Below are 23,331 nucleotides of genomic sequence, written 5' to 3'. Positions count from 1 at the left end.
GGCGTCTGAGCGTGTCCGTCTCGCGCCGGGCACGCCTGCGCAGTGACGAGGTGCGCCTCAGGGGAGGCTGGAGCGGTTCCCTCTCAGGCGGCGCCATTTTGTGGTAAGAGAGCCGAGATTCAAAAACATAATAATAATAAATCCAAAAAATACACGCACGCAAACCCACCGACCCGGTTCTGTGTGAAGCGGGCGACGGAACCAGGGTCCCTGGAATGGCGGAGACTCTGTCGGGTTTAGGAGACGCGGGTGCGGCGGGCGCGGCGGCCGTGAGCTCCGCGGCGTCAGAGACCGAGACGCGGCGGCTCAGCGACCTGCGGGTGATCGACCTGCGGGCGGAGCTGAAGAAGCGGAACCTCGACTCGAGCGGCAACAAGAGCGTGCTGATGGAGCGGCTGAAGAAGGTGAGGTTCGCCGAGGGCCCTGCGGTCGCCATGGCGACGCCCACCGCCGGGTCCGGGGCGGCCCGCGGCCTCCGCGCCGCGCACTTCCGCTCCGGCCCCGCGGCCGCCGGGGAGGAGTTCGAATCCCAACGCCGCGGCGATGCCACCAGCAGGCAAGAACACCACGGGCGCGGACCCGGGTGTCGGTGACGTCGCGTTGCCTGCGCTGCTTAGTCCCAACCCCACAGGGGGATGGAGGGTACTCGGCCAAGGTCACCCAGCAGGGTCAGCCTGTGGCAGGGTTCGAACCTAAGTCCCTTTTCGGCTCTCGAGGCCGAACCTGTGGGTGGGTGGTTTGGTTTCTTGGAAGATACACAGTGACCCGTGGGGATACGAAACTTCAGGGACCCTCAGAGTTAATAAACCGGAGGATAGCCCAGGGGATGGAAGTTTTTAACTTTTTTTGCCAGGATTAAACTAGGGGAGGTACGTGCTTGAAGGAAAGAATGTTTTGTTAGTGATAAGGCATGTCAGACGTGAGTTCAAGGCCTGTCCAGGCTACAGAGGGAGTTCAAAACCGACCTGAGCAGCAGAGTTCAGGGCTAGCCAGAGGTTGTCCAAGGCCAGCCTGGACTGGGGGTAGGGAGAGAGGCAAACCCGGGCAACTTAGCAAGACTGTTTACAAATAAAAAGTAGGGACCAAGGGCTACTCGGTAGAGTGCTTGTCTTGGATATACCAAGTCCTGAGTTCTGCTCCAAGTGCCTCCTGAGGCTGGGAGTGGTGGTGTGTACCTGGCAGGAGGATCAGAAGTTTGGGGCCCTGTTGTGATGAATGAGACCCTGTCTCAAAAACATCGTTTTGTATCGTCTCTCTAAAAAGAGGCCTGGGCACATAGCTCAGTGGTAGCATGCTTGCCCCTAATAGCAAAGACCCTCAGAGCCACCCACTCCATAGCACATACAATCGGATGTAGTCAGGTTGGAGTCAGAGGACAGATGACTATGGGATGTGTCCCAGAGGCAGGTGGAGGGGCATCTCTACTGCCCACTTTGGCAGTCTTGGTCTTCTGAGTCTGTTCCTTTAGGGAAGGGCAGGGTCTTGTGGACATGGGCTTGACATGCAGCCTGGTGCAGTACAACAAATTCAGTCTCCTTGGGCCACCTTTTGTCGTTTGTAGATTGGGACTCTGAGCCCCACCTTGGAGATAGTGTGTGTGTGTGTGTGTGTGTGTGTGTGTGTGTGTGTGTGTGTGTGTGTCACACTTTAGGAAGCTGTCCCTCTAGTTTTTGGACATGGCATCCTGCCCGTGCACCCCTACACACAGAAGCCAGAGATTCATTTTACCCTCCTGGATCTGAGACTGTTTAGAGAAGCTGACAGGGAAAGGAGGAGGAAGCAGCAATGTGACGCCTGTGTTATGTCCCCAGCATCCACAGAAAAGGACAGGTGGGGTGCCAGTCGCAAGCTAGTGCTCAGAGACAGGAGGACCTTTGGGGCTCCCTGGCTGTTCTAGCCAAGTCCGTAAGACAAAGTAGATGGTGCCGTGAGGACAGCTGAGTTGGCCCCCTGGCCGCTGACCCACAAACATACATAGTGCATATGGGCATGTAACATAGATGCATGCGTGAGGAGACCAGGGTGAGCTCTCCAGCCACTGAGCCCCAGCTTCCTTTCCTTTTCTGTGGGCATTGCATCTTCACTGGTATCATAGGCAAGACGCTCCCTCACTGCTATCATCTGCAGGACATGCAGGGTGCGGGAGCCGGTAGTCAGGGTGATGTGCTTGTCTCCACTCACACCCTGTTGTTTGTCAGATCTGAGGGCAGGTCTGCGATCCTGTCCTTCTGCCTCTGTCACCCAGCTGGTAGCAGTCTCCTGTTGTTTTTAACAGGGGCAGAGGAGCAGCTGGTAGAAGGATTTGCTGAGGTGGCCTGGGAGGGACAGCCCTGTCTTACCACCCCAAGGGATGAAATGAGACACCTTCCTGCAACTTGTCCCTCACCCTGGGGATGTTTGAAAACCAACTGTCCCCAGAGAGAGGGCAGGGGCTGCTGGTAGCACTTGTCTTTGGTCCCAGGGTTGTGCCCCTGCTGGCTTACCTCTGTGCCCTTCTGCACCACAGGAGGCCTCCTCGAAAGAGCTCTGGGAAAAGTTGTGTGAGCTTGGGGCCTAATGGAGGTCTGAGGACAGCAACTTTCAGACATCCCCAGGATGAGGGGCATGCTGCAGGAAAGTGTCTCATTTCATTCCCTGGGGGCAGTGTTGACATGGCTGTGCAGGGAGGGAGAGGCCTCAGGGTCCCGAGTGGTTATAGTTGACACAGTTAATACTGATAGGCATGACATACTTGGTGCCCTGGCTGTGCTGGGCCCCTGATGAGCAAGTGACATCCTTGGGTGCGAAATGGGACTTCTAGAGTCTTTCCACTACAACTCCCAGGACAGGATAGCAAGGTCTGAGGCCATGACACAGCCAGTAGATGAGTGTGCCTTGAGGGCAGTCATGGTCTGGAAGAAACCATTAGGGTTAAGCCAGTGAAGTTGGAGTATCCTCCCTCAGGCACACATGAGGTGTAGGAGCCTACAGCTCTAAACACTTGCTTCCATGCCTCAAGGAGTTCCCAGGACAGCCTTATAGCAGTACTGGCCACTGTTGTTAGGGGCCATGAGTGCTCCCTGGGAAAGAGCACTCACAGCACAGGCATGAGGACCCAAGTTAAAACCCCCAGTACCCTTGTAGAAAGCTGGGTTTAGCCACATGCATGTGTGACAATAGGAGCTTCCTGGCTGCTAGCCTAGCCTCGTATTCAGTGGAAAGCCGTGTTGAGGGACCAGGGTAAAGAGGGGGAGCACCCACACAGGAAAAAGAAAACTGAGTAAAGTGAGCAGAGCTTTATTCCTTTAGAAAAGCCACCAGGTGATGGTGTCAGGGCCCTCATTTCATGTATATCAGGATGGTTGTCTGTGGGGGTCAGGGTGTTGCAAAGCCCAAGAACCAGCCTAGGCACAGGGTGTCCTTTGTGGTTGGCATAAGCTGCTCAAACTGCAGGCTTAGGTGGGCCTCCTGACTCCTCCTAGAGCTATGGGGGCTGTCTTGCCACCTGCTGTTTTATTAGTTGGCTTTTCTCCTGCTGTCCCCTCAGGCCATTGAAGATGAAGGCGGGAATCCTGATGAAATTGAAGTCACTGCTGAGGGCAACAAGAAGATGCCTAAGAGGCCCAGCAAAGGTATAGAGCCTCTGGGCCACTGTGTCAGTGCTATGGGTGCAGAACCTTCACAAAGCCTTGCCTGCTGTCCTGTCACACAGGACCTGAACATGTAATGGGGATGGATTAAGTACGGTCTTTCAGCTTCATGTAGAGAACCTCTCACTGCCTTCCCTGCCAGAAAATGAAGCCCCTGTAATACTGGTTCAAAACCACCAGAGTGGAAACTCAAGGCCCCTGATACAGCAGGCTCCCCATCTGACAGTCCCATCCCACCCCAGCCCAGCTTCTGCTCTTGGCTGCTATGTCCAACCTGTGGGCACTTCTCCCCACTCACCTCCTTCATCTTGCTGTCTGTCCTTGTCATCTTTCTGAAACTCAATTTCCAGGAACTTGACAGAATCAGGTAGGTTGAGGCTACTGGGGACCATGTCTTGTTCACTGTGAGGTTGAACTCTTAGCTGGTGGGAGGGTGGGGTGCACAGTAGCAGACATGCTTCATATGTGGGCCAGTGTTGGAGGGAGCTCTGCTGACTTCTCTGTGGCCTAAGGCTCTGTTTTAGACTATCTATGGGAAATGGCCCTTCTGGGGAGCATGTCCAGGAATCTCCTCTTTTACTTGCTTTCTGCTTCTTTAGTAAAAGCAAATGCTTATTTTAATGTTTTGCCAGTTACCTGGGTTTAAGTGAAAGTTGACATTCCTTCCCTGTTGGAGCTGGCACAGTAGGGATGTATGTGCCTTCCTGTGTGCCTGGTCACTTCCATGTGTGTGCCTTCCTTAAGGCCTGAAAGTAAAAAAGACACCGATACAGAGCATGGTAACGTGCAGTTGGGTGCAGAGGAGGAGGAGCAGCTCTGAGTTCAAGGTCAGCCTGGTCTACACGGCTGGTTTTAGGCCCAGACCGCTATGATAAGACCCTGTTTCAAAACAGAAAACAGTTGGTCGTGGCCTCAGCCTTGGTGCAATGAGGGAAAGCACTGCTGCACAAGTGTGAGGGCCAGTTAGAGGCCTCAGTGCCCACAGGAAGGGGTTGGCTGGAAACTTCATGGTGTTTATCAAGTTAGGACAGGGAAAGGGAGCAAACCTTGTAGTGTGAGGTGGGATTGTTAATGAGGTTGCACTGGAAGCTGCAGCCTGGGGAGCGAGAGCACTCTGCACAAACCATTGGTCTGTGTAGATGTGAAGTTAGCCTGACCAGACAGTTCAGATTGTAGCAAATGCTTTTCAGGCTGCTGGGGAGATGGCTCAGCAGTTAGAGCGACACTTTTAAAGCCGGTGGAGAGGGACTGGAGAGGCCGCTTAGTGGTTAGAGTATTTCTGTTAATCTATGTATTGCCACGAGGCTGTGGTTCACCCATAACCCAGCATGTTGCTCCTTGGGCAGCATGGCGTCTCTCTGTGGTGACCTCCCTCTGCCTTCCTCCCCGCAGCCTGTTCTGGTTGCCCCACTTATGCTTCTTGCCTGGCTACTTGCCAATCAGTGTTTTATTCATCAACCAATAAGAGAAACATATATACAGAAGGACATCCCCCATCAAGTGTTGGCTGCTCTTGCAGAGGACCCAGGTTCCATTCCCAGTAACCACATGGTGGCTCACAGTCATTTTTGATGCTTCCTCACCTCCGCAGACACCACCACATACGGTGTGGTGCACACATATTCTTGTCAACAAGCACCTGTGCACATAAAAATAGGTAGATACTCTTTTTTTTTGCTTTTTCTTTTTAAAGAAGGCCAAGTGGGCCACGCGGTGGTGGTGTACACCTTTAATCCCAGCACTTGGAAGGCCAAAGCATGGGGATCCCTGTGAGTTCCAGTCTAGTACGGTCTATGTAATTAGAACCTGTCTCAAAGAAGGAAGGAAGCCAGAAGATAATAATTACCTATGTTTTCAAAACAAAACATGCCTTGCCCACAGCCTGTCCTCGGTATTCACTTTAGTTCATTGCACCTATGGGTGGCCAATAGCTGGCTGGCCATGCTGCCTGGGTGCTGCTGGTTTGGGTTTTGAACACAGGCTTAGTATATAGCTCAGGCAAGCCTCCAATTTAACTATTCTTCTGCCTCAGCTTCCTGAAAGCTAGGGTGATAGGGCTGGAGAGGCAGCCCAGGTCAGAATGTGAACAACCAAGATGGCATCTGATCCCCTGAAACTGAGTTGCAAGTGATGGTTGTGTCCCGTGAATTGAACCTGGGTCCTATGCAAGAGCAGCTAGTGCTCTTAACCACTGAGTCAACTTTGAAACCCCTATTACATTTATTTATTTGTTTATTTATTTGTGTGTATACATATGTGGTCAGAGGTGCACTTGGCTGAAATCAAGTCTCCTTCCACCATATGAGTTCCAGGCATTGAACTCTGGTGGTCAGCCTTGGCAACATGTGCCTTTTCCTTGCTGAGCTCTCTTGCTGGCCCTATGTGTACATCTTTTGCTTGCCTGTGGCCCATCTCCCAGGTGATTTTCCATTCTGTTAAGTTGAGGACAAGCATCTTGACCACAGTGCACTGAGGCCACACAGAAACCCAGTTAGAGTAAGAGGCCAGGCCTGTAAATCAAGCTGAAGAGCTGGAGACCTGCTGAAGCTCAGTCACCAGCTTGCATGGCACAGACTATTGTCCTCATACCTACATGTTGTCTCTTCAGGAAAGAAACCAGAAGATGAGGGTGTGGAGGACAACGGGCTTGAGGAGAATTCTGGGGATGGACAGGTATGCATCACCTCAGTGGATAAGGAGAGGGAGAGCCGTGGTGGCAGCATGCATGACAATGTCCTCTGTGTTCAGGAGGACGTGGAGACCAGCCTGGAAAACCTGCAAGACATGGACATGATGGACATCAGTGTGCTGGATGAGGCTGACATTGACAGTGGCAGCGTGGCAGACTGTGTGGAGGAAGAGGAGGAGGCCACACTCCCTGAGGGCCTGGCAGATAGCACTGAGCTGGTGGAAGGCGACTTGAAGGGGCTCCCGGAGCAGCTGCAAGAGCATGCAGTAAGCAGCTGGCGCCATTTGGGGCACTGGGGGGCCGAGCAGGGTAACTGGCACAGCTGCTGATCACTGTCCCTTAGGGGAGCCTGAGCTGTGATATGTGAGTATAGCTGACTGGAGCAGTCACTAGCTGCTCAGAGCTGCTGCCCTCAATCTGCTCAGCCCTGATACAGCTTCTCCACGTAAGACATCTGTGAGACTGTAGCAAGGTTGTGATGGTTTAGACTGGAGTGCCAGGCTCTGGGTGCCATGTTGCATTCTCTCAGGCACAGACACTGTCATCCTGGTGCTAGAGGAAGGAGTGCAGGTACAGCTGTCGGGGTGTCCCCAGATAACTCATGGCCTCCAGGCAGTCTGCTGAAGGTTTTTATGGGCACATGGTTGATGTCTGTCTGGAGAGAGGAGAGTGGGCGTCTGGCCTTCTCAGGCCCTGCAGTGAGCATTCTGTCCCCTGTCATGAGAACTGACTGAGCCTGTCATTGTAGGCAACACACTGGCTTTGAGTGGAGTGTTTGGTCTTGTGCTGTTAGGATACAAACAGGGTCTCAGAATCTGCTCCTAAGAAGCACAACCCAAGTGCCTGTCCTGTGGGGGTCTCCCTGTTGCAAAGTAACACAGGAGGCAAAGGCTTGGGAGCACACTGACTGGCTGGAGGGGACAGGGCTTGGGGTAGCAATTGTAATGTGAAGGAAACAGGATGACATGAGTTGTGCCAAGTGCCAGTCTCTGTGTAACTTTAGGCAGGCTGGCCATTAGTCTCTTCTGGGCTTTGGTCGCCCAAATTCTAGGTTTGATGAGTAATGGTGTCATGGCTACCCACCTGCAACTATGATAGAAGTCCACAAAAAACTACCTGTCACTGCTCCTCGCTGTTGCACTGCAGAGCCAGACGTCAGCATCAAAACCAGGACCAGACCCCCTCATAGCCAAGCAAACTTGCCAGCTCCTGACCTAGACTGTTAGCCATGCCTATTCACAGAGCATGGTACTGCTGCACTATCACAGAACAAAATCAGCATCTATAGCAACAAGGACGGTGCCATGGGGGACAAGGGCAGGCTGGGTGTACATGTAGCTAGGGTGCTCTTTGGTGTGTGTGGCTCTCATGTTGGGAGACAGTTGCATCTTGGGAAGAAAGAAGTGAGGCCTGGTCTTCAGTGAATGTTCTGAGTATTACTGTACCCTCCTGGGTGTGGGCAGAGAACCCCATCTTCGCAGGAGGGGTCTTCACCTCTGCGGTTGAGCTACCACTCATTCCTCCCTGCTCCTACAGTGGTACCTGGTGCCAAGGGCCCAGGCAAGTGGAGAGATGGTGGGATGCAAGCTATAGCCTAGTTCTAAAGGCAATTTCTGGAAGAGTGGACAGGGGCCTGCTATTCTGGTCACCTAGAGAGTCCTGGCAAGTGGCGTCTTCCACCTCACTACTCTTTTTATGGTTTTTCAAGACAGGGTTTCTCTGTGTAGCTTTGGAGCCTATCCTGGCACTCGCTCTAGAGACCAGGCTGGCCTCAAACTCACAGAGATCTGCCTATTTCTGCCTCCCGAGTGCTGGGATTAAAGGCGTGCGCCACCAACATCCGGCCCACCTCACTACTCTTAAGCCATGGAGAAGATGTTGGGATGGGCATTGTCCCCTCACCTATGGCATCATAAACTGTGTTCTTCCTTTCCACAGGTAGATGACAAGGAAGCAGTTAATAATGTGGATACGTCGTCATCTGACTTTACCATACTCCAGGTAAATTGTCACAAGACTCAATTGTACACTCAGAGTAACCCCAACTTCTAGAAGCCACCTCAAACACTCGAATCTTGGCAGCTGTACCAACTAGGGACACCTCCGCAGACAGTGAGTGCTGGAGGTCTTAGAGGACACTCATGCTGCTTCAGCAGAGCTGGAATCACATGCTGCGCTCTGGCTGCCGTGTAACAGGCCTTGCCTGAGTCCGTGCCTGGAAGAGGCTTAAGGCCAGTGTTGCTCCAGGGCTGCCAAGTAAGGGTGAGGCCCCTGGTCCATCCCAGTGTGGCAGGACACACACTGGTAAAGATATAGGCCTTTTTCTTTTTGTTTGGGATTGGTATTGACACTGTGAGATGAGGGTCAGGGGTACCAGGGCTGTATTGGGGCTTTCCAAACAGTAACCACATGGCAGCCTGAAGGGCCTACTTGGTTTTCAGAAGCTGTGGCCACCACGTAGCACCTCACTTGAGTGAAGATGTATACTTGTGGGGTCAAGCTTTGTGTGTTTGGGGCTGGAGCCATCTAGTTTGTAAGTTAACTGTTAGAGAAGGACATTGGGATAGAGTCCCCTGGGAAGGGACTAGGGTGGGAGGGAAGAGGGTCTTGTAGCACAGTCCTTTCCTGCTTCCCGTGGGGCTGCTCCTCACAGACACTGGCTACGTTTCCCAGGAAACCGTGATGGGTGATGTTTGGTGGTGTCCATGAAAATACTAAACTGTAGATTCAGCCACTGGGTGTGGTGGTGCACGTGCACACCTTTAATCTCAGCACCTGGGAGGCAGAGGCACCAAGTATCTGTGAGTTTGAGGCCAGCCTGGTCTATATAGTGTGTTCCTGGCCAGCCAGGGCTACATAGTGAGACCCTGACTGAAAACAGGAGAAAAATGAAGAACAAGGTGAGCGCTGAGGAGTGAGGTGGGTCTGTGTGGGTCCTGGGCCTCCTAGGAAATACTGTGAGGATGAGAGCATTGGTATATGGTTTTCTGACTGCCACCTGAGCCATTGAGCAAAGGTGGCTTTTGGGCAGGCTGTTGTCTTTGTTTCATGGAAATGCTACCACTTAGAGCCTGAGCAATGGGAAGGAACACCTACATCTGTGTGCCTTAGCATCTTGTTGATCATGGGCTCATGTGTTAACATGAGACACTTACCGATATTCCCTCAGGTGTTGCTCTGCCACACTGTACCTGTGTCCAGTTCTAGAGCTCAGTTTGCAGTGCAGGATAATGGTGTGGGGAAACCAGCCAAGCCCTCAGGTCCTGAGGTGTTCAGCTTGGACCCACAGGCTCCAGTGAGGGCTGGAACACTGGGGAACAGAGCTGAAGGAGTGACCGTCCCAGCCCACTCAGGCAGCCTCCCTTCTAAGGGTACACATCCACTCAGAGAGCCCTTGCCTCACACACAGCTTCTCTTGGCCCTGTCATTCAGGGCCATGGTCTACTGGTCTGTCTAAAGAATACTAACAGTGACACCTGTGCTCATGCCTGGATCCCAGGAGCCCACATCCTTGACCGGCATTCAGAGTGGAATGTCTACTTGTCTTCTGGGGCTGTGGTCTTTAGGGGGCAGCAGGCAGAGCCTGAGTCAGAGTGGCCATCCAGAGAAGCCCAAGCTCCGCCTGCAGGCCTAATGGCATGGGAAGGTGGCTGTGGAGCCTGGTGCCAGGGAGCCCATTGCTTTGTGACCAACACTTGTGGGGCCTGGAAAAGACACCATTGGGCAAGGTAGACACAGCTGGCAGGACAGGGTCCCTGGGACAAGTTGGGTCATCACTAAGGGAGATGGAAGTGTCCTAGGTGGAAGGGGAACTGCCATTGCCCGTTTCCCCTTGGCCCTAAATTTTCAGAAAGTCAGCTCGAAGCTCCTGCAGGTAAAGAGGGTGCCAACAGACTTGTGCCAGGCAGTTAGACATACATGGAAAGGGTGAGAGCCACGCTCCTGATCTCAAGTTCAGTCCTAAGGGAGCCACTCCTGACCACATGGGGAGACAGGAGAGCTTCTAGGTGCTCTGCAACAGGATCAGTAGCGGATCTGGGGCTAAGTAACGCTGAGGCCATCAGGGCAGGGATTGCCTTGTATAAACAGCGCCACCCCCCTGGGTCCAAATTGTCCCCTGAAGTCCTAGTTGGTGGCCAGCCTCCCTTAGTCCCCATGAAAGTTGGTGGTGGAGTGGGGCTGGGCCTCTAGGCAGCATCTTACTTGTGCTTTCTGTTGCAGGAAATGGAAGAGGCGTCCCTGGAGCCAGGTACTGTCCAATGCAGGGCTCAGCAGCGGGTTCTGCCCACAGAGGGGAGGCTCATGCTAACCAGTGGCCCACTCTAGCGTGCATTGCTCTAGTGCTTTACAAGTCCAGAGCACACCAGGACCATAGAGATTGGAAACCCAGCCATATCACAAGATCTGTGCATGTGGCCAGCAACCTGTGTGGCATCCTGCCCACATGGCGAAGACTTCGGTCTCCTGCCTTTAAATAGACGTGGTGGCGAGAATATGCCTGCAGCTCCAGTGATCAGAGCTCTGAGCCGCCAGCAGATCTTGTGATACCGGCAGCATGTCACCATGTGGTGTTGGTACAGGCAGTGCAGGTAGCATAGGGAATGCCACATGAATATGACATAACCGGATCCCCCCGAAGAGGAGTGCACTTCTGAGAGAGAATCGCAAACAAACACTGTCCCTCTGGGCTGCCAACCTCCACACGCCAGAAGACCCGACGCTCCGCATGTTAACCGCTCTGTAAAAAAGGCAAAGCATCAGGCAATTAGTGATGCATGAAGGCCAGGCGCTCAGTTTCGCACTTGGACGCAAGCTGAATTGAGAAGAGTTGGTTCACATATTGTCACAGTGCACAGAATGAAGACTCAAGACTCAGAAGGTTGTGGGGTGAAGTCTCCGGGATGCTTGCCTCTGCCCTTAGCGAGCACAGGCTGGGGGCGCCATGGCCAAGGGCGCAGGTAGGGTGCAGGCGCTGTATAGCGGGTTTTCCAATCTCTGTGTAGCCAGCAGTTCTGTCGGTGTGAGCGGGGCCGCCGCGCCCGAGCCGCAGTTGTGATTGCTTTATTTCCCTGGTGATTAAACCTTGTGCCATTCTATTCCTGTTAAATCCGTAGAAAATGAGAAAATACTCGACATTTTGGGGGAAACTTGTAAATCTGAGCCAGTAAAAGAAGAAGGTTCGGAGCTGGAGCAGCCCTTTGCCCAGGCCACGAGTAGCGTGGGGCCAGACAGGAAGCTGGCGGAGGAAGAGGACCTATTTGAGAGCTGCGGCCACCCGGAAGAGGAAGAAGAGGAAGAGCAGGAAGAGGAGCAAGAGGAGGAGGGAGATTTAGCTTTGGTCCGCAACAGCGAGTCTGAGTCTCCAAGCACTCGGTGTCAGTGGAGCGAGGCAGAAGCCCCGTTAGCAGTAGTGAAAAGGGAGCCGGGCGAAGTCGCGGGCGCAGGCGGAGGCCCCGGGATGGACCGTGAACCTGTAGGGCTAGAGGAGCCAGTTGAGCAGAGTAGCACAGCTGCCCAGCTCGAGGAGGCCACCAGCCAGGAGCTGGTGAGAGCGCCCACAGCATCCCTGAGCCCTGAACCCCAAGATAGCAAAGACGACGTGAAGAAGTTTGCTTTTGACGCTTGTAATGACGTCCCTGCAGCTCCTAAAGAGTCCTCAGCCAGTGAGGGCGCTGATCAGAAAATGAGGTTTGTTGATTCTCAGTCCTAGACCAGATGCTATCTCCTTTCATTGTCACTAGTGACACACATGAGCTGTTTAGAGCCTGCAGTCGGCAGCCACGCTGCCCAGCGCTAGCTCCTTCAGGCAGTTTCATTTCTTGTTTATTTTACACTGGTTCTGTAATCTTTTTTTTTTTCCCCTTCAACCTGCCACGGTTGTTTGCTTTTTAATTCTTCTTAATTATTTTTAGCCCAGCAGAAATTTAATTAACTCTTGTGGGTATGCAATCTTACGTTAGGTCAGATTTCCAAAACATGTTTGTCGGGGTGTCCTTTTTGAGAGCTAAGTGCCGGGTAGGTATGCAGCTTTGGCGGGTCCTTAGGACTTTGGGTTTGTGTCCTGCTGCTGCAGCCCCCTTGAATGACACTGTCTCTTGTCTCTAGTTCTGTTGAAGAAGACTCGGATACAAAGAGGCTTTCCCGAGAGGAGAAGGGTAGGTCCTCTAGGTGACACCAGTCTCCTGTTCATCATGTTCTGTGTTTCCCCTACACATGCATGCATGCACCCCACTAGAGTTGGCAGATGCTGCAACCCCTGGTTAAAGCCACTTGATGAGTGGGCTTCAGTGGCTCAGGCCCTTTTTTCCTTGTAAGCACTTGGGAGGCAGAGGCAGGGGGAGGGTAGCAAGTTCTAGGCTAGCAAAGCTACCTAGCAAGGCCCTGTCTCCAAACTCAAGTCTGTAGGCTGGGAAATGATATGCACTGGCCTGCAGTTTTGACCATGCAGGATTTAGGGAAGGAGGCATGACCTGGGCTTGGAAAAGGTGTGAACAAAGACAATGCCACCCTGTAGCAGCTGCTTTATGGGCAGAAGCCATCTTGGGCTTGGGTCACTTCAGCCTTTCATAGCTGCCTGGCCACTGGATGTCCTGAGCTCCATTTTCAGTGCTATACCAACATGCCACTGCCCTCTGCGGCTAGGCTAACACTGGTTTCCTAGGCCTGGTCATGCCATTGGGTCCTGGGCGCACACGGGATGAGGATGGCCAGCTCTGGAGCTCTCTGGACGTTGAGATTCTGACCAGAACTTCCCTTTGCACAGGTCGAAGCAGCTGTGGTAGGAATTTCTGGGTTAGTGGCCTTTCGTCTACAACTAGAGCTACTGATCTGAAGAACCTATTCAGCAGATATGGGAAGGTGAGCCGCCATTGCCCGAGAGTGAGCAGAGATGACCTTGATTTTACTAAATGCCTGTCAGTCTATTTTACCAATAAAGACTCGAGTGCCACATGCTGGGGTAAAAGCTTCGATCTCAGAGAGGCAGAGAAAATCACCCAGCTGACCCCCCTCCTCTGCTGTCATACCAGAAGCCTCTTCTCCTCCCGTCTCAATCAAATCCTGACTTCATGCCCTCCCTCCTACACCCTGTGCATCTCTTTCTCTGTCCTCCTGACTCCTGCTTACTCTCACTGTTTTTTTCTTATTTTTTTTCTTATTTTTTACATTCCATATCGTTTTTTCTTAATCTTATGATCACTTCCTGTCAACTGTTTGCTTACTCACCTGTGGTTGACTTTATTTAATCCTATTTGCAATATCCGAGCAAAAGCTTTTAGATTAAAGGTGTGTGCTAGAGTTGAGCCACAGCACAACTAGAAACAGGTTTGTCCAGTAAATAATCCAGTCTGGGCGTTCACAGTGTGATCAAATATCCTGCAACATTTCCCCCTTTTTGTCTAAAAAAGGAAAGGTTTTTAACTCTTAACACAGTAAAAAACTATTTACAAGAATGAAGAAGCTATTTCTACGAAACTTTTCACATTGCCCACCATGGTTGGCAGTTTTAGGATTAAGTATTTTTTAAAGTTCTGTAAATATCCATGTCAGTCTCATATGAAGTTAGCAATTTGAATGTACTCAGCAATTTGTAGTTCAAAGCTGATCTTTGGGCGGTGCTTGTCAACTTAGTGGCAGTCCTAGATAGGTAGAACACAATAGTCAACCCAAAGTTGTCCACTGTTTGTGCAGGACCTGGCTGTAGTAGAGACATGGGACAGTTTTGCCCAGTGGTTAAGGTTACCACAATCCAGGTGGATACATTGTAGCAGGGCCCCATCATCTTGGAGACCTCAAAGGTTACTGTTGGGAATGCTCATGAGCATTTTAAATGCTGTGTTCAGAAGATCTCTAAAAGGTTTTGTTTTGTGTTTTGTTTTTCCAGGTAGGGTTTCTCTATTGTTTTGGAGCTTGTCCTGGAACTCACTGTGTAGAACATGCTGGCCTCGAACTCACAGAGATCCACCTGCATCTGCCTCCTGAGTGCTGGGATTAAAGGCGTGTGCCACCACCACCCGGCCTCTGAAAGGTTTTAGGACCACAATCTGTTAAGTACATCTGAGGTGCACAAACTTAATTCCTTGTTACCTGCCTCAGAGTCAAACCCCAAAACACATATAGGAAGCTAGATGAAGCTTATTTCTAGAATTAGTACTTTGTGTGACTACTAGTATCACAACAGAAAGTTTATATATGTACATAACTTCCTGGGTAAGCCGGGCGTTGGTGGCCCAGCACGCCTTTAATCCCAGCACTCAGGAGACAGAGGCAGGCAGATCTCTGTGAGTTCGAGGCCAGCCTGGTCTCGAACTGCAGCTACTGCCAGGATAGGCTCCAAAGTTACACAGAGAAACCCTTTCTCAAAAAACCAAAAAACCCCAAAGTTTTAGAAAGGCAAATGAAAACCAAAGATTATGAGATTATTGGCAACAGAATAGTCTCTTTCCTCTGTCCCCATAACAGATGACTCTTCTGACATGAGACATAGATTTGGGCTTCTCCTTTATGAAAACTGCATGAGTTTAGAGAAGGACAGAGCCACACTCCATCTCCAAAGCCAGCTTTATTTTTGGTTGAATTGGGACCACATAAAGATCATTTCAAACTTAGTCTGTAGAGGGCAGCAGAGAAAAGTGTCTGGGAATCTATCATGGTTGCACCAGTGGCGGGGCAGAAAGGAAGGCGGGAGTGCCAAGCATGAAGGGGCAGCTGCGGTGCATGGTGGCAGGGGTGCTGGTGCTAGTCTGGGGCTCCAAACTGGGATTTCAGGCCAGTCAGTTGGAGGTGGCCAGTTTATTCATTTTCTTAGGATGTTTTCTCTTGATGTTCTATTCTTTTTCTTCAGATGTTTCTCTTGTCCAGTGGTCTCCAGATTATGTGGAATACCTTTAATATGCTTTAAATTGTAATATGCAAGAAACTGTTTCATTGTTCTAGAGACATATGCTGGAGCATTGTCAGCCTTAGTTTATACAAATATCTCCATAATAGCCATAACTTAAAATAAATGTGTAATTATGGAATCTGCCTTTTCAGCACTCAAAGCACTTGCCCATTGAAATCCTGAAAATGTATCTTTGGTATGGTACACATACTTTAATTTCCCAAACTGCACAGTGAAGCACATCCATGTACCAAATTTCATTTCTTTGAGGACCCTTTAGGTTACTTCCTGCAGGTAATGAAAGTTTTTGGTTATCAAAGAACAAATAAGATATTTCTTACAATTTCCTTGGCTTGTTGCCAAGTGATAGAAAGAAAAATGTTCAAATTTCTGCTGTTAGCATGGTATTTCTTACAAAGTTCTCAGGCTTCTAGAACATTTCTTATTAATAGTCGATCAATTTCATCATTACCAATGCTAGAGGCACAAGATCCCGTGTGTTATATATAAAGAATGATTTGTTTCTGATTACTTGTTATAGTTGAATAAACAGCGAAGTTTTGAATTGTCTTGAATAAGTTCAGCAGTTTCAATATGTGAAACAACTCTTCTATATACTGAAAGTCAGTAACTATATTAAGAGATTCAGGAAAATCTAATAATACCATAAGAATGGCGTAAGCTCTGATTTTTATTTGAACTGAATCATAAGTGCTTTGAACTACTTATTATTCCTGAGTTATAACCCACCTTTCCTGATTTATTTACATAAGTGTAGAATGTAGAGGCTCCAGGAATTGGTGTTCCTTTTACTTTATGAGAGAGCATCCAATTAGTTATTTCTATGATAACCTAAAACTTGGAATCTCTTACTTTTGGGATATCTGTTGTTAATCTCTCCCAAAAAATTACTACAAACTCTTTAAATACATATAATTTGTACTTTGGGAAATAAACATGTAGTGAATGGATACAGTTTAAAAAAACTATTATAGTGAGATGTACAAGACAGGTATTGATGTACATTTTACAGTTGAGGAAAACTGAGAATTAGAGACTATTAGTAGGTGCTGGAAAGATGCACCAGGGCTCAAAGTCAACATTAAGTCTTTTAATTGCCCTGTGAATGAGTTCTCCAGTGCTGACAGGGAATGACTGAACCAAATTTGATACTGAGGGAGTTCCCCTAAGGCATCTCCCAGTAGCAAAGGGTTTCCTTGCCTGTCCCTGTTTGATATGTATTCATTAGTCCAGTGCTGGCCTTTGCCAAAGTTGCACACTCCAGAAGGATGGTGCCTTCTGTTTTATTATCTCTGGGGAAAAAAAAAACATTGTCTCTAGGAACACCTTGCCTACAGTCTCTTTTCAAATGACTTTGCTTACCATAATTAAAACATCTGGTATTTGATTTTTATTAAAACGTTTAAAAATTACTTCTATCAGAGTACATCATAAACTGTGAGATCCATATCAGCTGTATTTCTACTAATCCATTTGTCTATTGGTGCTGATCTTGCCTTTAAAGGCCTAATCACCCTTTTGCATTCTGAATTAGCCTTTTCAAAAGCCAAAGGTTCAATTAATATTTGTCTGACTTGGAATCTGATACTATTCTATTTACAGCTGAACTCAGTCTTTGTTTTAAAAAAAAAAAAATCAGTGAAGGCTTCTTTTGGTTTTTTTATAATTTTAGTAATTGACTTGGACCTCTTTGCTGACTATTAAGGATAAAATATGAATTACTAGACTGATAGTAATTATAATCAGTATTGTGTTAGTCTCAGTTATTTATCTTTTCATTTTCTGCTTCTATTTTCAAGGCATTTATATTCTCATTATACAGCATCTTAACGCCATATTTCTCATCCTTAATATGGGCAAGATTTTTTTTTCTTTTAATATGACATAACTCTCTCCCTAAGGACTTCCTAGGTGTCTTCCAAATCTGATGGCTTCTCAGTTTGTCTACTAATGGCATGATTTTTCTGTGTTGTCATGCCATACATTGGAGTGCTAAATGTTGTTAGCAAAATCTTAATCCTTTGATTGTACCAACAAAAACTTGGAGCCAGATGCTGGGGTGAAAGCCTACTAGCTCAGAGAGGCAGAGGAAAGCACCCAGCTGACCTTCCTCCTTTACTGTCATTCCAGAAGCGTCCTGTCGAGTACTGTCTAGATCAAAATGTCTTTCCATGCCCCTCCCCTCCCCTTCCTGTGCATCTCTATCCATCCTCCGGGCGTTCCCCTTACTCTATGGTTTTTTCTTAATCATCATATGTTCACTTCCTGTCCACTGGTTGCTTGCTTGACCTATTGACCTTTGGTTGACTTTATTTAATACTGTTTGTTATTCAAGAAAACTTTTGGATTAAAGGTGTGTGCTAGGGTTAAGCCACATTACAACTAGAAATAGGTTTTTCTAGTAAATAACACAATCCCAGGGTTTGGAGTATGATCAAATATCCTGCAACAGGACCTGACAGCACAGATCTGTGTCCTGGATTAATCTGGGGACAGACTGGAGCTGGCTGTCAGAGCTGGGTTCCATGTGTGCTGTGAATGTAGTGTTGGCTGTGACCACCAGGTGGCTTCAGAGGACTCACTTGAGCCACCTCTCATGACACTGATATTTGTTACCATCATCTGTGTTGTTCACCTGTTTGTAACTGTGTGACCACATCAAGATTCAGTTCCTGCTGTGACTGTCACTCCTATGTGCAGTTTAAACCTTGTTAGAGGAGCTCAGGCAGAGAATTGCACCATGCCCTCCCAGTCCTCTTGAGAACCTAGAGTGCAGTAGTCCTTCTAGTGGGCATCTACACCATTTCTGCCCTGTGCTATGAATCCTGGGTCTGTGCCTCCAGCTGTAGATCTTAAGTGATCTGCTTTCTTCCAGGTGGTGGGTGCCAAGGTCGTAACGAATGCCCGGAGTCCCGGAGCTCGCTGTTATGGCTTTGTCACTATGTCCACAGCTGAAGAGGCAACAAAATGCATTAGCCATTTACACAAGACTGAGCTGCATGGCAAAATGATCTCCGTGGAAAAGGTATGTGGCCATCTGTTGCAGTGGCACTGGCAGTGGTCCCAGGGCAAGGTGGCACTAACTTTTGACTCTTCTGCAGGCCAAAAGTGAGCCTGCTGGTAAGAGAGTGCCTGACAGGAGAGATGGGGACAGCAAGAAGGAGAAAGCCAGTACCAGTGACAGGTATTTCTGCACACCAACAGAGCTGTGTTCTCACCCTCCCTGCCCACCAACCACCAGCATGTGCCAGAGACACCCGTGAACCTTGTGCCCAAAGTGGGCCTCCTCCATAACCCACATCCTGGGTAGCCCTTGCCTCTTGAATGCTTGCTCTAAGGCTTGTGGATCACTCACTCCTAGGTCAGCAAACCTGAAGAGGGAGGAGAAAGCCGACAGAAAAGACGATGCTAAAAAGGGGGATGATGGGAACACAGAGAAGAGCAAGGACCTGGACGATCAGAAGCCTGGGCCTTCAGAACGCTCAAGGACTACCAAGTCAGGTAAGCAGTGGCACCCATGTCCTGTCAGTTGCAGGCCTAAAGTGACCCTCCACATTCAGCCCTTCTCTCCCTCTGCTTATAGGAAGCCGTGGCACCGAACGCACAGTGGTGATGGACAAATCCAAAGGTGTGCCTGTCATCAGTGTGAAGACATCCGGGTCCAAAGAGAGAGTGAGTGTCAGACCGACAGCAGGCTCGATGCTCCAGGGATTCGAGGGAAGCTTGCCGCCTTTCAGAACGTAGAGATGGCGAGGCTTCTAGAGCAGCCTACCTGCTGCTGCTCTCTCTGATGGCCGCACTGTGCTGCCTCCCGTCCCTGCCTCCCGGAAGCCCACTGTTGGGACAGCTGCAGACCTTGGTGGGTTCTGAAGTCTCAGAGCCTGACCACCTTAGTAGATGGGTCTGGCATCCCCAAGACCTCCCCACCTGTGCTGATCCACTAGAGGACCACATCACGTGGCACCAGGGCCCCTGGAGCCACAGATGGGTTTGGAAGGCGGGCAGGCTAGGATTGGCATGTTTGCAGCAAGCAGGGACCCTGAGGCACATGGTGCTGAATGAGAAAGATCTGTCTGAGATTTCAGGCCATCCCCATATGTGCAGGTGACTTAAGGAGGTGACCTTTTACCTCAGTCTTACTGAGAGCAGCTAGAAAGTAAGAAAGTGAAGGGTGGTCTACAGGGGGAGGTGGGAGGTCTCAGTAGGAGGTACCACACCTGAGGAGATGGTGCATATGGAGGAGGGCCCTGACCATGAAGGAAAGGGCAGGTGGAATTCAGACAGGAGGATTGCCACATGCTGTAGGCCAACCAAGGCTAGGCAGTGACTAGTGTCATTGTAATGGGAAAGGCTTGTAGAGCAACAGTTCTGACTAATCAACCCAGGGCTCTTGCCTCTCAACACAGCATGCTCGGGGCTGAGGCAGAAGGACCATGTGGTCCATCCTGGGCTAAATGGTGAGACCCTGTCTCAAGGGGGGTGTGACTTTATGTCATTGGGGATATAGTTAGCTCCATTTGAGCCTTTTGTGTTTTTGTTGAGCTCTCCTGTGAGCACCTCCTCCAGTCAGTGACTCCCTGTGCCAGGTGCCTCTGCCCCTCCTGCACTAATTCTCTTTCTGTTTACTGAACCAGGCCTCCAAAAGCCAGGACCGAAAGTCAGCCAGCCGGGAAAAGCGGTCTGTCGTGTCCTTTGACAAGGTTAAAGAGTCCCGAAAGTCCAGAGACTCAGAGTCACGGAGGTGAGCAGGCCTGGAAGGGGACAGCCAAGGGTGTGTGAGAGTGGCAGGTAGGTACTTTGAGGGCCCTTTGTGAGATTGCTGCCTACAGTACTTCACCGTTCTCAATTCACAGGAAGTAGCCAGCAGGGTAGGGACAATGGGGATATTCAGGGGGGTACCTTGCCTGCTCAGGAAGGACTGGGAAAGGGATAGCAGGAGTTTGGCCAGCTGGGCACAGCATCACTGCAGTTTCTAAAGAGACCTTTGCTCAAGGGAGTGTGTGTTCAAAGTGGGTGCCAGGGCAGACAAGCTCCCAGCACAATGGGGAAGGGCCTCTGGCTGCACTGCTGGGATTGGCGGCCAGGTAGGTTTCTGCTGTGGAGAAGGGTGGGAGGAGAGAGGACCACAGGAGGTGGCAGCTGCAGTACCAGGGACCCCTTTAACTGTGAAGTATCGTCTTTGAGCTTGCTGCCCCCAGCATGACCTAACTCTGCCTCAACTTGCCCTCCTCACACAGGGAGCGGGAGCGCAGTGAACGGGAGCAGCGGTTGCAGGCACAGTGGGAGCGGGAGGAGCGGGAGCGGCTAGAGATTGCCCGTGAGCGCCTGGCTTTCCACCGCCATCGGCTAGAGCGAGAGCGCATGGAGCGAGAGCGGCTGGAGCGCGAGCGCATGCATGTGGAACAGGAGCGGAGGCGTGAGCAGGAACGTATCCACCGTGAGCGGGAGGAGCTACGACGGCAGCAGGAGCTGCGCTATGAGCAAGAGCGCCGGCCTGCAGTGCGCAGGCCTTACGATGTGGATGGCCGGTGAGCAGCCAGGGATCCAGAGCACCAGGCCCAGGTGCATGGGGCAGGGGTGGGGGCGGGTCTCACACTGACTGACCTAATTTGGAGCCTGCTGGGACCTTTGGTGTGTGAGGCTCTAGGCAGGCAAGTGTCCTGTGAAGCTGCCAGTACCAACGGCTTCCAAAGACCAAGGCACTCATCACCCACGGTGGCACTAAGTTAAAGGTGGGGCGTTTGCTCCAAGGGTTAATACACCTTCCACAAGGAGACCTCTTGCCAGGGACTTGAAGCTGTGTAGACTCTAGGTGCCTCATGCCTCTGCCTCACACTCCATCACAGGCGTGATGATGCCTACTGGCCAGAAGCCAAGCGGGCAGCACTGGATGACCGCTACCACTCAGACTTTGGCCGCCAGGACCGCTTCCACGATTTTGACCACAGAGACCGGGGCCGTTACCCCAACCACTCTGTGGACAGGTAAGCCTCTGGATGGGCCCATGACCATGTTGGGAGGGCTCTGTGCAGGCACACCCCTCACCGTCTGGTCTCACTGAAATCACATTTTTTAGGAGAGAAGGTTCGAGGTCGATGATGGGAGACAGAGAAGGACAGGTGAGCATGGGGCACTGCTTCAGCTGTGGAGGGGTGGTCCCATTCTGTCAGTGCTGCTCGGGAGCCATAGTGCCGGCCACATCCCACCTGTGCACTCTGAGCCTCTCTGAGTGTTGCTCGCACTGCACCACTGCTGCTTTTAGCTGCATGGTGCCACCCTCATTGCTGTCTGGCTTACCATCCTAACCCTTTGGTTTCCCGTCACCAAGTTGATACCAGGGTTGTCTGCAGCCCTTGGATACTCATTCCGCCACCCTGTGGCTTAGCTCTACCACAGGCTGCCATCATGGTGTCACCATTTCACACAGCTACTTGCCTTTGTGGGAACAGCTGACCAGCAGTGGCCTGGGTGTATGTTCATTTGTACATGCAGTTGTCACTCTGCAAAGAAGGGCAGGTGACTGACTTGAGAGTTAGACAGTGAGAGCTGGCCCAGAACTCCGGTGTGTCAGGACTGTTTGTGATTGGGCAAGAGACTGGAGGGGGTTGGAAGGTGCTAGATGCATTTGGCTTCACTTGGTGTCTGTCAGGCCTTGGCCTTGACACAGGGTTTTTGGTAGGCCAGTATTTGAGCCAAGGATAATGGCTGGCACTCATCTCATTACTCAGGTAGCTAGCCTGGGTTCATGTGGGTGTCTCACTGTTGTGAAACATAGGCTGCAGCGCTTGTTAGGAGCCTTGTAAACCTAACCCTTTGTGAAGAAGGATGCTATGACAATGGCCACATACTCTGGTTCCTGAGCTTTGTTTCCTCTTGTCTGGGGATTGGGTGATGCTGACTTAGCCTTTTTCTCTGGTCCAGCATTACCCTGAACGCCATGGAGGGCCTGAACGCCATGGCCGGGACTCTCGAGACGGCTGGGGCTACAGCTCTAACAAGAGAATGAGTGAAGGCCGAGGGCTGCCCCCTCCTCCCAGGTTTGTGTCCCACCCTCCCAAGGCCTGGTCTTGGGATGACTTTTAGCCTGGCCTGGTGGAGTGTGAGCCCCACCTGCCCCCCCCACCCCCCCAGCCATGCTGTTTGCCAAGGGCCTGGTGTGGCAGTGCAGGTCAGAGGTATCTCTTTCCAAGGGGCAGGCGTGACTGGGGGGAACACAGCCGGAGACTTGAAGATGACCGGGCATGGCAGGGTGCAGCTGACGGAGGCATGATGGAGCGTGAGCACAAGAGGTGGCAAGGTGAGAACAGGCGGCAGCCAGGGCCACTGGTTAAGGAAGGATTGGGGTCTGGGGTAGGATAGGACCAGGTGAGACCAAGCAGGGCTGTTTGTCTGCCAGGCTGTCCATTTAGACTTTTGCCTCATCCTGCAGGTGGTGAGAGGAGCATGTCTGGCCACTCAGGGCCTGGCCACATGATGAACCGAGGTGGCATGTCAGGGTAAGTGCTACCCTGCCAAGGAGGAAGTGGGGTTACATACTGCAGTGGTGAACTAGGGACTACCTGTGGCTTGGGGAACACTGGCTAGGGCCTCTCCTTATCTCTTTAGGCGTGGCAGTTTCGCCCCTGGTGGAGCCTCACGTGGCCATGTGATTCCACGTGGAGGGATGCAGGGAGGCTTTGGAGGACAGAGCCGGGGCAGCAGGCCCAGTGATGCCCGCTTCACCCGCCGCTACTGAGCACCTGTGCCACCCAGCTGTGTGACCTCTGTGTCCTGTCAGGACTTCTCCCACCATTGTACAAAGGATTTTTTTTTAAATCTGCTGCCATATTGTAGCTTGTTAAATGTGAATTTGTTTTCATTTTGGTTTTTGTTGCTGTTTTTTGTAATAAACGTGTTTCTGTTCATGTGCCCTTTACTTCAAGCCTTCAACCTTGAGAAGTGGTAGTCCACAAGCAGCCAGAGGCGTTGTCCATGGTGCTAGCCTGTCCTAGTCTGTGGCTCGGGCCTTGGCTGATTCAGTCCTGCATATGGGAAGATAGTCGGCCCACTTGGACCCATGTTGTGAGCTCCGGCTTGTGACCACCATGTTGGTGACCATGATGGACATGCAG

At 50.9% G+C, this 23,331-nt stretch overlaps 1 protein-coding gene across 3 annotated transcripts; it reads left to right on the top strand.

Moving 5' to 3' along the window:
• Positions 1–67: 67 nt before the first annotated feature.
• On the top strand, positions 68–23,135 carry Safb (scaffold attachment factor B). Of its 3 annotated transcripts, none has more exons than XM_027416835.2 (21): positions 68–404; positions 3,527–3,611; positions 6,238–6,302; positions 6,378–6,584; positions 8,257–8,319; positions 10,540–10,567; positions 11,433–12,006; positions 12,424–12,473; positions 13,082–13,176; positions 18,096–18,245; positions 18,322–18,404; positions 18,582–18,721; positions 18,804–18,892; positions 19,855–19,961; positions 20,458–20,748; positions 21,067–21,204; positions 21,297–21,339; positions 22,142–22,257; positions 22,417–22,517; positions 22,650–22,716; positions 22,826–23,135. In XM_027416835.2, the coding sequence occupies exons 1-21, from the start codon at positions 216–218 to the stop codon at positions 22,953–22,955; spliced, it is 2,811 nt and encodes a 936-aa protein (XP_027272636.1). In that variant the 5' UTR covers positions 68–215; the 3' UTR covers positions 22,956–23,135. The 3 variants fall into 3 exon arrangements, with proteins under 3 accessions (XP_027272636.1, XP_027272635.1, XP_027272637.1); XM_027416834.2 differs by having other exon boundaries at positions 22,411–22,517; XM_027416836.1 differs by lacking the exons at positions 68–404; positions 6,238–6,302; positions 6,378–6,584 and having other exon boundaries at positions 3,537–3,611; positions 22,411–22,517.
• Positions 23,136–23,331: the final 196 nt, after the last annotated feature.

The sequence above is a fragment of the Cricetulus griseus genome, chromosome 5 (genome assembly GCF_003668045.3).
Source record: "Cricetulus griseus strain 17A/GY chromosome 5, alternate assembly CriGri-PICRH-1.0, whole genome shotgun sequence".
Taxonomy (NCBI): domain Eukaryota; kingdom Metazoa; phylum Chordata; class Mammalia; order Rodentia; family Cricetidae; genus Cricetulus; species Cricetulus griseus.
This window is presented reverse-complemented; position numbering and strand designations above follow the sequence as displayed.

Excerpts from the sequence above, each read along its gene's own strand:
- Safb (XM_027416834.2), top strand. The coding sequence starts at position 216 with ATGGCGGAGACTCTGTCGGGTTTAGGAGACGCGGGTGCGGCGGGCGCG. Across the intron at positions 6,585-8,256 it reads AGCAGCTGCAAGAGCATGCA|GTAGATGACAAGGAAGCAGT; the intron begins GTAAGCAGCTGG and ends TCCTTTCCACAG. Across the intron at positions 18,722-18,803 it reads CTCAAGGACTACCAAGTCAG|GAAGCCGTGGCACCGAACGC; the intron begins GTAAGCAGTGGC and ends CTCTGCTTATAG.